This window comes from Rousettus aegyptiacus, unplaced genomic scaffold (genome assembly GCF_014176215.1).
Source record: "Rousettus aegyptiacus isolate mRouAeg1 unplaced genomic scaffold, mRouAeg1.p scaffold_m13_p_4, whole genome shotgun sequence".
Classification (NCBI taxonomy): domain Eukaryota; kingdom Metazoa; phylum Chordata; class Mammalia; order Chiroptera; family Pteropodidae; genus Rousettus; species Rousettus aegyptiacus.
In genome coordinates, this window is record NW_023416307.1 from 52,704,972 (window position 1) to 52,718,289 (window position 13,318).

The following is a 13,318-nucleotide window of genomic DNA, read 5'->3' on the forward strand; positions in this document are numbered from 1 at the left end:
CACAAATGTAGAGTGGGTTTTTCAAATACGTCTATATTTTACCAAATACATCTCTGCATAATTATTTCCCTAAGTTTTTATTTAAATTTGTCTCGTACTTAGAGAAAGCTTGATGTGTGATGATGACATCACTCTGATGGATTATGTATTCTTGCAGTTTAAAATTTTCTTAGTTTTAATTTCTAATATGGATAATATCGAATAGTTATAACCCACATAAATAAAAGCTCTTTAAGATTCTTGATACAATAATTTTTAAGAGCTTGAGAACTGCTCTTCTAGGTGATGATTTAATCCTAAATATAGATAGGCAGTGCACTTTAGTTTGAAAATCCCAGGCGGCACCCAAAATATCACCCGTATTGCTGTAGTCTCCTCTTCCTTTTCTTTGAGTTTCTCACCAAAAATTCCGCTCATACAAAAATATCAAGCAACTTACTCCCTTTTGTAAGGAAGGTAAATAAGGGAATTTATACTGATCAGAAATTTATATTGAAAAATACTCCCAGGCTTGTTTCTTCTTTTAAATCTCTTCTCTTGCCTTTATTCTCCACATGCTGTCTTTATCTTTATCTCTTCCCTTCCCTTTCTGCAGAGCAGTTTAAGTATATCCAGAATAGGATGGGGCGGGGGGGGGGGGGGGACATGGTTAGGGGAAGAGTCACTGATATCTACCTTCATTAGAAGACAGAAAAACAAAAAAGGATTATAGGTTTTGATAAAGAAAAAATTTTACTCATAAAACCGCTCATTGGAGAAAAAGCAAAATACATAAAGGCAAAAAAAAATTTTTTTTTAAACTTGATGCTCTTACTCTATCAAAGATAAATGTGAACAATATAATAGTATATCCCCTTCCAGATTTTTTTTTCTCTGTAGATATATATTGCTTATACCTATTCGAAAAATGAGATTTTACTACTCACCATGTATAATCCACTTTTCTACCTAATATATTCTAAACAATTTCCATGTCAAATACAGGCTGCATTATTATTTCCCCAACTTTCATTTTATTTTTTTCAAACTTAGAGTTTGATAGAGCAATTTAATGAACACCCTAAACCTTTCATGTAGAATTACTGTTGGGAGATGATTCACTTTAACATCTCATTTTTCTGCACAATTCAGGTCTTCTGATCAAAAGCATTTACAACCAATTCAAGAATGTTTGTATAAGAAGCTGCCACCCCAAAATATGCTACTTTTGCATAAGGACTATTTTGAGCGAAGACAATTGAGAAATAGCAGATGCAGAAAAATCTCTTTATTCTCTCCCTATTTGCCTAAAAGCAGGGCGTAAATTTCCCTCTGTGAATGTTCCCTACCCCTCCCTCATACCGGGAAGAGCAGAACTCTGAATCACCAGACATGACTCTAAACTCAGCCCAGAGATTGCAACTACATCACAAACTTTATTAAAAATAACCTTTATCTTCCATTTGTTTTCCCCATATACATATTTACCTTTTCACAATTTACCATCTATTAAACCTAAACCCTTTCCTTTGTCTTGTCATTTCTCCATAATTTATTGCTCTTTGTTAAAATGGTATATATGCCTCCAGGTCTGACCACCTCTTTAGGGTTTTCACCTTGTTTCTGTGAGCTGCATCCCCAAACACATATGAAACAAACCTTCTGTTAATCTGTCTTTTGTCAGTTCAGTTTGCCGGGCCTCAGCTATAATACCTAAGAGGGTAGAGGAAAAGTCTTTTTTCCTCCTCTACAGAGCCATTCCAGGGTAGTAAAGCTTAAACCTGTTTTCCTCCCTTGAGCTGCCCAGAATTCATAAAGATAAAGACCTTTTCTTCCTTTCCTGGAGAGGACTTGCTTACATTCTAGGAAAAAGGTTTCTCTCTCTCTACAAGGAGGATAGGCGAGTCACCAGCAGTCATATGCAACATCAGAGTTTCCTAATTTGGGGGTTCGTCTCCTGTAATGAACCCCTCTGTATGTACAGGTACCAACTGGCACTCACTATGTTACTCTGTGTAAGGGGCTTTGAAATCAACATAAGATGTTACTCTGGCTGCTGCTTTTGCCATTCAGATCCAAACTAGCGTGCATGCTCAGGAAGCCAAAGCTGCAAAGTACACCCACCCTGAGGGCTCAAGCCTGCCCTGTTTCCCTTCCCGGAAAATGCCACACTCCTCCCACAGAAGTCAGGCCCCATCCTGATCTTATCCACGCCCCATGGTGTTCAAAAGAAGAGAACATTTTCTGATTGAAGTGTTTGGGAGAAGAAGCCAGCTCCCTCATCACAAGTAGCTGGCACTTGGGCTGGATCAAAAAGAGAAAACAATGGCTTGAGGCTGTTCTTCAGAAGGAAGGTTCCAAGAAATAGCAGCTGCGTCTCTTGGGGAAATCTGGATCTCTCCCCACTACCAAAAAGAAAAATGTGTGGGGTTGGGGCGGGGGTGAGGTAACTTGTTAGCTTGCAAAAAAAGTAGAAATCTCAAACCTTTCATAGTTTCTGACTTAACAATCACATCATTTTGCTACATTTGCCTTTTGTTCGCAATTTCTCATGCTTGTGCTATTGCACACATATCCTTTTTTTTTTTTTTTGCTGAATCATTTGAAAGTAAATTTCTGCAAAATTATTTTAACATCTGAATAGTGCCCTATTTTAAGCCTTATTACAATTTAACCTTTCTGTACTGCTGGACATTTAGATTATTTCCAACAGTTCGATATTATAAATAACATTGTGATGAGCTTTTATAACTAAATCTTTTTTCATGTCCTAAATTCTTTAAGATAAATTCCAATAAGTGACAGTCATAGTTTTAAGGTTTTGGTATGTCTTGCCAGGTTGCCTCTCAGACAGGCATATCTGTCTATACTTTCAGTAGCAAAGTTGAATAATACCCTTGTTCTTATACCTCTGCCAATATTATTATTTTTACCTGTGATATTTTGAGTCAGCAAAAAAAAAAAAAAAAAAAAGGATATCCATCATGGATATCCTTTTTTTAATGAACAAATACTCATTAAAGTACTTTTTAATGAGTATTTGTTCATAAATATGGTTTATCTTCATCAGTATGTTCATTAACCATTAATAAGGAGACCTACTGCCCAAAACTGATCACAGGAAGTCATTAGTAAGTACTGAGGCAACTGTCTTACAGTCTCTTACAAAGGCTGTCCTTTCTTCATATCCGCTCAGGTCTCAGTGTCCCCAAGTTCAAATTGTCAAAAGAAGAATCTGATATAACCTTTTCATGTTAGGTTCTATCCCTGGCCGGGCTATGGGCTAGCTAACTGGAAGTTTAGAGTGGAATTTAGAGACTGAATCCTATCATCTGCCTTGCATTTCCTCCAGGTTTTGCACAATGAAAATAGATCGCAGCCAAATGGGAATCCAATGTCAGCTGTTTTCATGGTTGGTCAGGTACCACAAATATACACTTGTAGGATTCTCTCTTATTGGCCAGATGGGAGATGGCAGTGAGGTCTCTCCCCCAATCTCCTGATTTGAAGATAGTTTGGCCTATAGCACAGGCCTGATCAGAATTACATCCCCTCCCCATTCCTAATCTCAGGCAGAGAAACCAGAAAAGAGAGAAAATGGTGTACTGTAAGGCAGAAGAGCCAGCCTGTCTACCTTTCGGTTCACTGACTGTGCACAATTTCTCTGGAAATTTCTATGTGTGTGTGGGTCTGCTCCTGGGTTCTCTGTTCTGTTCCATCAGTTTATGTGCCATCCCTATGCCTTATGTCTTAATTACTATAATTAATAATAAATCTTTATATCTTATGAAAAAAGTTCTCCCAATACCTTGGCAATTTTTAGACCTTTACATTTCCATATAAAATTTTTTTAATCTGCTTGTCGAGTTCCACAAAAACCAAACTAAACAAACAAAAACTACCTGATGAAATTTTGATTGCGAGTGCATATAATTTATAACTTAATTTGGGGAAAACTGTCATCTTTGCCATATATTAAGTCTTTAAATCTATGAACTAGTATCTCTCCAGTTATTTGGGTCTTCCTTAATGTCACCCAATAATGTTCTATAGTTCTCTACATAAAATTGGAACATTAACACAGAGAGCATGTAAGTATGCATACATGTTTAAAATTGTTATGTTTTCCTGGTAAATAGAACCTTTCCTTATTGTGAAAGGTTTTATCTCCACTAATGCTTTCCAACTGATACCAATATAGAAATATTAGGTGTATTGATTCCCAGTTGCTGCTATAACAAATTACCACACCTTAGTGGCTTAAAACAATATGGTATTTATTATCTTAACAGTTCTATAGGTCAGAAGTCCAATACAGGTCTTACGGGGTAAAACCAAGATGTTGGAGAGCTACATTCCTTTCTGAAAGGAGAATCCATTTCCTTGTGTTTTCCAGATTCTAGAAGCCTCCTTCCTCCATTTTCGAAACCAGAAACATTGCATCTTTTTCTGCTTTTCTTCTGCAGTCACAACCCCTACTGACATACCGATGCTTTTTCTGCCTCCCTCTTGTGATTACATTGAGCATATCCTCTTATATTCAATGATCTCAAAAAAAGACAGACAATATAAACTAGCATCGATATATCAATTTCAAAGGACCTTGATGAGCTCTGCTTCTGTTGTAAAAGTCCTAAGTCTTGACATAATTACTTTTGCTAGAGAAACTATGATTGATCCATACTATATAGATATAAAACTTATAGACTAGTTGGGAAGAGAAATCACATGAATAAATATAAAATTACTATAGTGTGTGTCATGAAACAAGTACACGAAGACCACAGCACAGGAAGAATGATTTATTCCAGAAGTTCATTGAAAGTGATCAGGAGGAGGAGGAGGAGGGCTAGATTGTTCTAAGTAGAGGTAATAATTTGGTCAAAGTCCCTGTGGCAGAAAGGAGCATTGCTCACTGACTGACAAGGCTAGTATGGCTAAAGATAGAGTACAGTGTGACATGAGAATGAAGACGTAGGTAGGGCAAGACCATGCACTTTATTGTAGGCTATGTTAAATATTTTATATTTTATCTTAAGTGCCATTAAAAGCCATTTAAATGTCTTAAGGGAGTGAGAAGGGGTAAAGGAGACATGAACAAATTTAAATTTGGAAAAGATCACTGTGAGTGTACTGTAGAAAACAGACTGGAATTGCACCTAAGCGATTGCAAGAAAATACACTGAGTTTTAAATTGATTTCCAACTGACAGAGCTTTATACATTCCTGCCCCCTATTTTCCCAGGTTATATTTGAATGACCAAAGTGACTCCATCTTAGGTATAAGACTCCATCTTAAGCACAGGCCAGTTCCCGGAAAAGCCGCAGATAGCGAGACGATCACCCCACCCTAGACTCAGCCAATCAGAGCAACTATGGAAAGTAACTCTCCAAATTCCCCCGCCTTGTTCCTTGGCGCCATCACCCAGCCAATCCTTCTAAGCGACAAGCTCGATGTACCAATCCTGTTAACGCCAAGACATCACTCCCCATGCTTACGATTTTTCCCTTCAAATACCCCTGAAGCCCCATGTTCAGGACCGCCTCCTACTCACTGCTGCGTTGGTGTGCGAACTGCGGTCCGGACTCGAGTCTGAAATAAACTCCCTCTTGCTCTTGCATCGGTGTCGGCTTCTTGGTGGTTCGTGGAGATACGAGTCGGGCATAACAATATTGAAAAGAAAAATCAATTGAATGAAAGAAGCTTTTGGATGAGTGATTATTTGCTCTGCGAAATGGCTCACTTCTTCATTTTACAAATTTTTTTCCCACTGATTAGTCTGTAATTTGAGTAGACCCACTTGCTTTTTAAAGTCAGGAAAATAAAGCAACAGGGTATCTACACACTCTATAAGCCCTTAAAGGATGAGACCCCGACAATTGGTTAGTTTCTGGGTCTCCATCTCTACATGTCTCATACCTTTAAATACCATCATCACCCTGATGATTCTCAAATTTATATCTCTAGTCCACACTTCTATCCTGAACCTCAGTGTCTAAATCTAATTGTCTACTCGATCTCTCTATTTGGACGTCTAAGATTTCAAACAACACGAAAAAACAAAATTCCTGATTTCTACTTTCAAAATCTCTTCTACAACTCAGTTCTTGAGTTGCTCACAATGACTTTTATTTCATACACATCTAAATATTAACTGTTAGGCCAGTGCGGGATCTGCCTGGAGGCTTCCCAGTTTGACATCGGAATCAGGACAAGGGTCCACCCTAAAGCCCTGGCACCTTCGCCCTAATCCGCCACCACCCTAATCCCGATGCTCAACTGACATTCCCCATTCTATACCCTACCCCCACATAACCCTATGAAAACTACGCGCTCCCATCCCAGGTCGTGACTTCTCTGGCCCCTCTCCTCTCTGGAGCAAGAAGCTCACCCGGGAGCGCTCTCCCAATAAAGGCTTGCTTTTAAAACTTCTCTCTGCGTGTCCCGTGTTTACCTTACATTAATAAATCTTATCATTCTACTTCTGAAATATGTTCACTCTGGCCGAAACCACTATTTATTATTGCAGTTAACTTCCTGATATCACTTTTCACTAACATTTATTTTCATCTGGCTCCCTCTATGTAATCTCTGGGAGACAGAGGACCTGTCTCATTTAGTGCCATGAACCCTAGGCAACCTCGCAGATGATCCACAAATACTTGCTGGAATAAATAAATATTGTAAACCACCACATATGCAGTCATTCACTTAAAGCGATGTTTGGGTGTGTGAAAATTGATGGTTAGGGGGCTTTTACAAATTAAAAATACCCTAAGACAAAGCAGTGAATAGAAAGTGGGTTCAGCTGGTTGATGCACTTTCTCTACAAGCTGTTCCAGTTTCCCTCAGAAAGCAGGTTTTCCATGTTAGCCAACGGCCCTCTGTTTTGGTGCACTGGAGGTGTAAAGCCTCGCACTCCACTCCTCACCTCACCCTTAGCCCATCACCTAACAGCCTCAGCCTCGTCCTCTTAGAGCAATGCACGAGCCCACTGGGCTTCACATGGAAAATGCACTTGAACGCTCTCCAGGTCCTCATAGACAATGGATCCTAGGCTACACGGGTGACGTTAATGGGACAGCAAAAGGGACACACTTCTCATTGACATTATCTACACTAGTAACTTAAAATCAAAAGCCAAGGAAATCACTTTCAGAGACTGACTCTTCAACCTGGCTACTGGTTAAGGAAAAGAGCGCACACCGCAGAGTGGGTAGCCCCTGCCAGCCTCTGGGGCTGATGGGAAGCAAAACTGGGTCAGTTACCCTGACGCAGCACCCACATGGCAGAAACAGCACGCCTGACCAGGACAGCCAGAGGCGACACCAACCCGACCCAAGATGGCGCCGGACGTTATTACCACGAAACGCAAAAGAGGCGTAACCATCCTGATCCAAGATGGCGGCGCCAGTTGAGGCGATTCGGGAGGCGGGGAGCGCAGGGAGAGTCATTGCCCTCCTTCGAGATGGCGGCCGCCGTGGGCGCTGTTCCTGGCTCCGCCCCGCGACCTCAGCCCCGCCTTCCTCGCCCCTCCCACCGCCCCCTCGCAGTGCTAGGTGCCGCTGGTGGTGCTCGCGCTAGGAGAGCGTGCTCCTGGCACTTGACATGGCGGCAGTGGCGGCAACTGCAGCGACCAGGGGGAATGGGAGCGCCGGGGGCCGGGCCGGAGCCGGCGAAGCCAGCGGCGCGCGGAAGAAGAAAGGCCCGGGGCCTCTGGCCACGGCGTACTTGGTCATCTACAATGTGGTGATGACAGCGGGGTGAGACTGAGGCTCGAGGAGGCGGGAGGAAGCCTGGCGGGTTAGGTAGGGGGCTCTGCGGCCGGCGGAGCGGCCGGGCCTGGCCCACCACGCACAGTGCAGCCCCGGCGGCTGGCGTGCGGGACCTGGCACCTGGGTCTGAGGGCAGCCGAGCGCTGAACGGCCCCGGTGCCTGCCTGGAACTCCCTTCTGGGCGTTGTTTCCGAGCAAGTTCCCAGGCAGTTGATGTGCCCGGAGCTGGAGTTCGGGCTCCAGCGGAGGACGGGGACGGCTGCCCAGGTGCAGGTCCGGAGGGCCATAGGAGGAAAGGTGGGCTGGTTACAGGTCCAGGTCTGGGGGGCGGTGTGTCGATCGCTCCTGCAAAGTGGGGAACCTAGGCAGCCAGTCACGAATGGCGAGCTCTTTACCCCAAGGGGAGTGGAGAAAGCTGTAGCAGCAGAGTGACCATTTATTTACGCGCTGTTTTCAAAATCCAGGCTGAGCTATATAATCTGAAAGGTAATGGAAAAGCTTTCAAAATTTTTAACCAGTGACATGAGCAGAACTGTGCTTAGATGAGTTTAGACTTCTTTTTTAGGGTAGATTGGGGAGAAGAGGGAATAGATCCACCAACGGGTTTTACTCCTCCTGTTTCGTCCTCATTTCAGTCTATCCCTTGTCAGAGCCAGTTTTTAGTTCTAGTTCTGACACCAGTTAGCTGTGTGGCCTTGGATAAATTACTTTATTTCTCTTGGCCTCTGTTTTTTCATCTGTAAAACTAGAGTTGGGCTACAGGGGTAGCCAAGCTTCCTCCACTTTGATCCCATGGTTTTTGGTGAGGAAGACAGTTTCTAGAAATAACATACCTGATTACCTAGTTAAGATTATACATATAGGTACATCTGTTACTGCCTTGAAAGAGACGCACCTTAGTAAAGGGCTATTCATTTCATTATGGAACTTAAGTAAAAAAATTACAGAGCCTACAAAATTTATTTTTAAGGACAGAACAGAAATGTAACATTTACAGTGATATGTTGAAGTGCTTTCCTGTTTTCCATTTTGTATTGATCTGGATTTCTTTACTGAATTGATCTTGGGAAATTCAGCTTAAAAAGACCCTTTTTTGGTTTATTTCTAAAAACCCTTCTATTCTTCATTTGCAACTTCAGAAGGATAGATTTTAAGGTATGAATGTGTTCCAGTGAGATACTTGCAAAAATAGTTTAAAACGTCTTTTCTCTACCCTATTATTATTACAGACGTTTTAACTGCACAGACCATTTAAATTTTTCCTTTAACACTTTTTTTTTTTTTTGTCTCTTGTCTTAGGCTTTCTGGCACTTAATTTAGCTGCTCAAGGACCAATTTAGCTTATTCCCTTTATTTTGGCCTTGTTCTCAACAGGCAAGTTTGCCAAAAAGCTGAGCTCCAGATGGGTGAGGTGCCACTGTGCTTTTGCAGACACTCTTGGTTATAGTGCAACATTTTTGTGCTTTGGCATTTGAGAGCTACAGTTGATAAAGTCAGGACACTGATTCTTGAGGTCACCTTTAGCAGTATCTGTTGTTACTACATCTTTCCATTACCTTAGATTTTACTTACCTTTTTTTATCCTGATTGTTCTTTTTTCTCTTTTTTCTTAGGTGGCTTGTAATAGCAGTTGGTCTGGTCAGAGCATACCTGGCTAAGGGTAGCTATCATAGCCTTTATCATTCCATCGAAAAGCCTTTGAAATTCTTCCAAACTGGAAGCTTATTGGAGGTGGGTCCTGAGATTTCTTGTTGATTTCTATTGTTATAAAATAAAAAAGTGCTATTAAATTATATTGAGGTAGCCATATCTCTTTTGGATTTGCTTTAAATTTTGAAAATTTGCCTCAGCGTACTATATATAATGTTGATAACTAAACCGTCTTTTTGATGTTCTAGATAAAGTAAAATCTCATTTAACTTGTATTACTTGGAATATATTTTACATTCAACTATCATTGGAAATCAGGGAAGTGTTAGCAAACTCAGATACTTTCTGAGGCTAGGCATATAATGGAAACAGTAAAATTGTTGGGTGTTAGGATGTCAGGAGTAATAGATGTAAAAATAAAAATGGTAGAGTCTGTCTAAATTTTAAAAATTAGTATTAAATCTGAATTCAAAAAAAAAAAGCTTATAAATTTTCTGGTATTAGGGGTAATGTATCTCCAGTACTCTGTCCTGGGGTCAGCTTAAATTAGGATTTTTGAGTTGTAAGTAACAGAAACCTAATTCAAACTATTTTAAGAAAAAAGGAATTTACTGGCTTCTGTAAAGATATCGATTTAACTTACAAAATCAAAGGAACCAACTCAGGAATGAGAACCAAGGATTTGACATTGCCATGCTCTTTCCATCTCTTTCTTGTCGAATGTTGGTCTTAGGCTCTCCTACAGACAGCCTTCTCCACATGGTAGGAAATGGTGAGGGAGTTTATTTTTTTCAGTATCTATGTCACAGTTCTGGGGAAGGATTCTGGTTGGCCTTACTGATTAGACCAGTCATTCTCGCCAATGATTTGGAAGGTCAAGGACACATGCCCATCCTCTAGTCAGGGGACTATAGACTTTGTTAATGGAAAGGAGAAATGGGAATAGCTTTGGGAACAAAGAGTCAATAGCTGCCATAGTTCACTGTGGTGAAAAACCTCAGGTTGAAGAAGGCTGATATTCTGTTTCGTGTCATTTAGCCTCCATGGTAAGCCCCTCATGACATTCAGTAAGATCTTTAAGAAAAAAAAAAAGTTTACTACCATGAAATGAGATGTATACCTTACCCTCTCCTTTGAAAGCAGAAAATTATAGTTTTTTGTTTGTTTGTTTTCCCCTTTCCCAGGAAGAGAGAGATTTCAGTGCTGTTCATACTTACACATTTTCGGTATATGGTGTGATGAAATGAGCTTCCAGCTGAAGTCTGAGTACCCTTATTCTAAATAGAGTGGTTTTGGGCAAGTCCATTGAGACAGATAGTAGATTAGCGGTTGCTAAGAGCTACAGGGGGAAGAGAATGGCGAGTGACTGCTAATGGGTACGAGGTTTCTTTTTAAAGTGATGAAAATATTCTTGAATTGGATAGTGGTGACAAGTTGCACAACCTCATGAACATACTAAAACCCACTGAATTGCACACTTTAAATGGGTAGATTTTATGGTGTGTGAATGATATCTCAATTTTTTTAAAATGTCGTTTATCTATAATGAGCTATGGGTAAGTTTTTACTTCGTTCTTTTTTTTTTGTACCCATGATATTCATAGATAAAGACAGACTCTTATGTTTCCAGCTTTGTTAGAGTTGAATTAAAGATTAGAAATTAGTAGATTGATGCTGTATTATGGCAGTTTAAAATTATTTTTGAGAGAATTTGGATTTCTAAATATGTTTAGTTAACATAAGACTGTAATTATAGCAGATACTTCAATTACTCATGATTAGATACGCCTCTGTGATTGACGATGAAGATTCCAGTGGGTTAAGGACTGCTCTGCAAAGACATTAATTGTTGAGACTGATATAGACCATCTTTAGCATGTGTACATCACTGTATATATCATTTACTTACCACTGTCCATCTTGAAATGTCTAGTGGACCACAGGGATTCCACTCTCTTTCCTCCCTACGCTCTTCAAGATCTATTGCTTGGGACTCCCTTAAATCTACAAAAAGAAAGGGGAAAAACCCAGTCTTATTTGTGAAGTTTTCCTAGAGTTAATGTAGGGCTGGGTCTAAAATGTACTTCTCTGGAACTGGTTCTGGAGAAGCAGAGAAAGAGAGAAGATTGCTTTTGGCATGTTTTCTAATCCTCCACTACTATTTGTCCAGTTTAACTCTGCATGCCTCATCTCACAGCTCTCCAGATCCTTTAATCAAATAGTCAAGAAACTGATTTTGGAAATTTCTCTTAAGAGTAGCAAAACCTAAGAACCTCCAGTGTCCTTAATAAGAAGAGGGCCCCCATCTTGCCTCCCTGCCAGCTTCGATATCTTTTTCCTCTAACACTGGATGATTTTTTTCCCCACAGAGATGTGAAGAGTTGTTAGTTTCTGTGATGTTATTAATACAGTAATATACACTTCAGGCACATTATGTCTTAAGTTTGGTTTTGTGAACTCATCTGTGGCCATAATCATCATCTGTAATGTTTTTCTGAAACATTATATGCACATTTTAGGCTGCTTTTATTCTGAAGACTTGTTTCAAGAAAACAGACCTTTAAGAGACTTCTGAAAAGCCAGCAGAGCAAGTAATAGTGGAGATATCTAGCACAGATAGCAATGACAACAAACCTAGACAAACCAGCTTAAAAACACCTCGATAACCAGAGGGAAAGTAGAACGTGCATATAATTAATAAGTGTCAACATTAGAAGGGGAAGGGAGCCTGTGGGAAACAGGAACCCACCCACACAGGCCTGCTTGCTGACTTAAGCAAAAGAAGCAAATTGCTATGGGTATTCAAAGAGATAAGAACACTAGTGGCTATAGAAAGGAATGTGCTGAAATTTTAAAAAATAAAGTAAAATATTGATGTGTCAGGGTAGGAAGGAGGCCACAGTGCAGAGAAATAGGTGAAGATTCAAACAAGGCAGGAGTTCTCAGTTATAGTCTCATATAAAATAGATTATAAGACTGAAGTCATTGCGAGTTTTCAGAGTTAACCATTTGAAATGTAAAAGAACATTACAAAATAGTAGTGCCAAGCACATCAGAGATATTATGTGTTGGTGAACTAGCTGATGTGTGAATGATTATCTGAACAACAGAAAAACAATACATAGAAAAGTAGTGAAATTCAACAGACTAATAATAATTTAAGAGAACCAATATATTTAGAAAACAGATTAAGAGTATATAATCTGTTAAGAAAATAAGGCTATAAGAAGTAGAAAAGGTTGGATGTGTAACTCCTAAGTAATCAGGAGAAATTGTAGAAAATTTTCCTGAACTGAAAGACCCTCTCAGTATGGTTATTCAGAGTATGTAGAATTCCACATAGGAGATGTTTTTCAAGAAAAAAAAGCCCTTCTCTTTCTCGGCACATACTTGTTAAAAATTTCAACTTAAAACAAAGATCATAAACTGTAATAGTAAAACAATTTGGATCCTTAGACTTTGAAGAATAAAAAAATCCACACGAAGCTAGGGGAGAGCACTAGGTTCCTGGATAACAGACCATGCAATTTCCTATAGATGGAGACGTTTTGAAAACAGCTACAAGAAGTAATGAAATTTTAAAAGAACCTTAAATGATACTTAACTATTATATAAATAAAGAAATAAAATTAACCAAGTTTTTAGATTAGTACTGTCCAGTAGAACTTTCTGCAATGATAACATTCCATGGTATTTGTTACAGTAGCCACTAGTCACATGTGTCTGTTGAGCCCTTGAAATATGGCTGGTGGGGCAGAGAAACTGTGGTTTTAATTTTATTTACTTTTAATTTAAATTTATTGTTATTTTTTATAGATGAGGCAACCCTTGGTTGACCTCACAGATTGCAAGGACCTTGTCGGTTTACAATCTCTTATTTTTTATTTTTTACGCATACAGTACCTGGTCTTTC

At 39.7% G+C, this 13,318-nt stretch overlaps 1 protein-coding gene across 1 annotated transcript in view; it reads left to right on the plus strand.

Moving 5' to 3' along the window:
• The first annotated feature begins 7,534 nt into the window (after positions 1-7,534).
• The window catches only part of HACD2 (3-hydroxyacyl-CoA dehydratase 2), an 81,057-nt gene continuing 75,273 nt past the window's right edge, over positions 7,535-13,318 (plus strand). The window contains exons 1-2 of the mRNA XM_016159365.2: positions 7,535-7,743; positions 9,369-9,486. Coding sequence (XP_016014851.1) covers positions 7,589-7,743; positions 9,369-9,486 — 273 coding nt within the window. The 5' untranslated portion in view covers positions 7,535-7,588. The remainder of the gene's footprint in view (positions 7,744-9,368; positions 9,487-13,318) is intronic.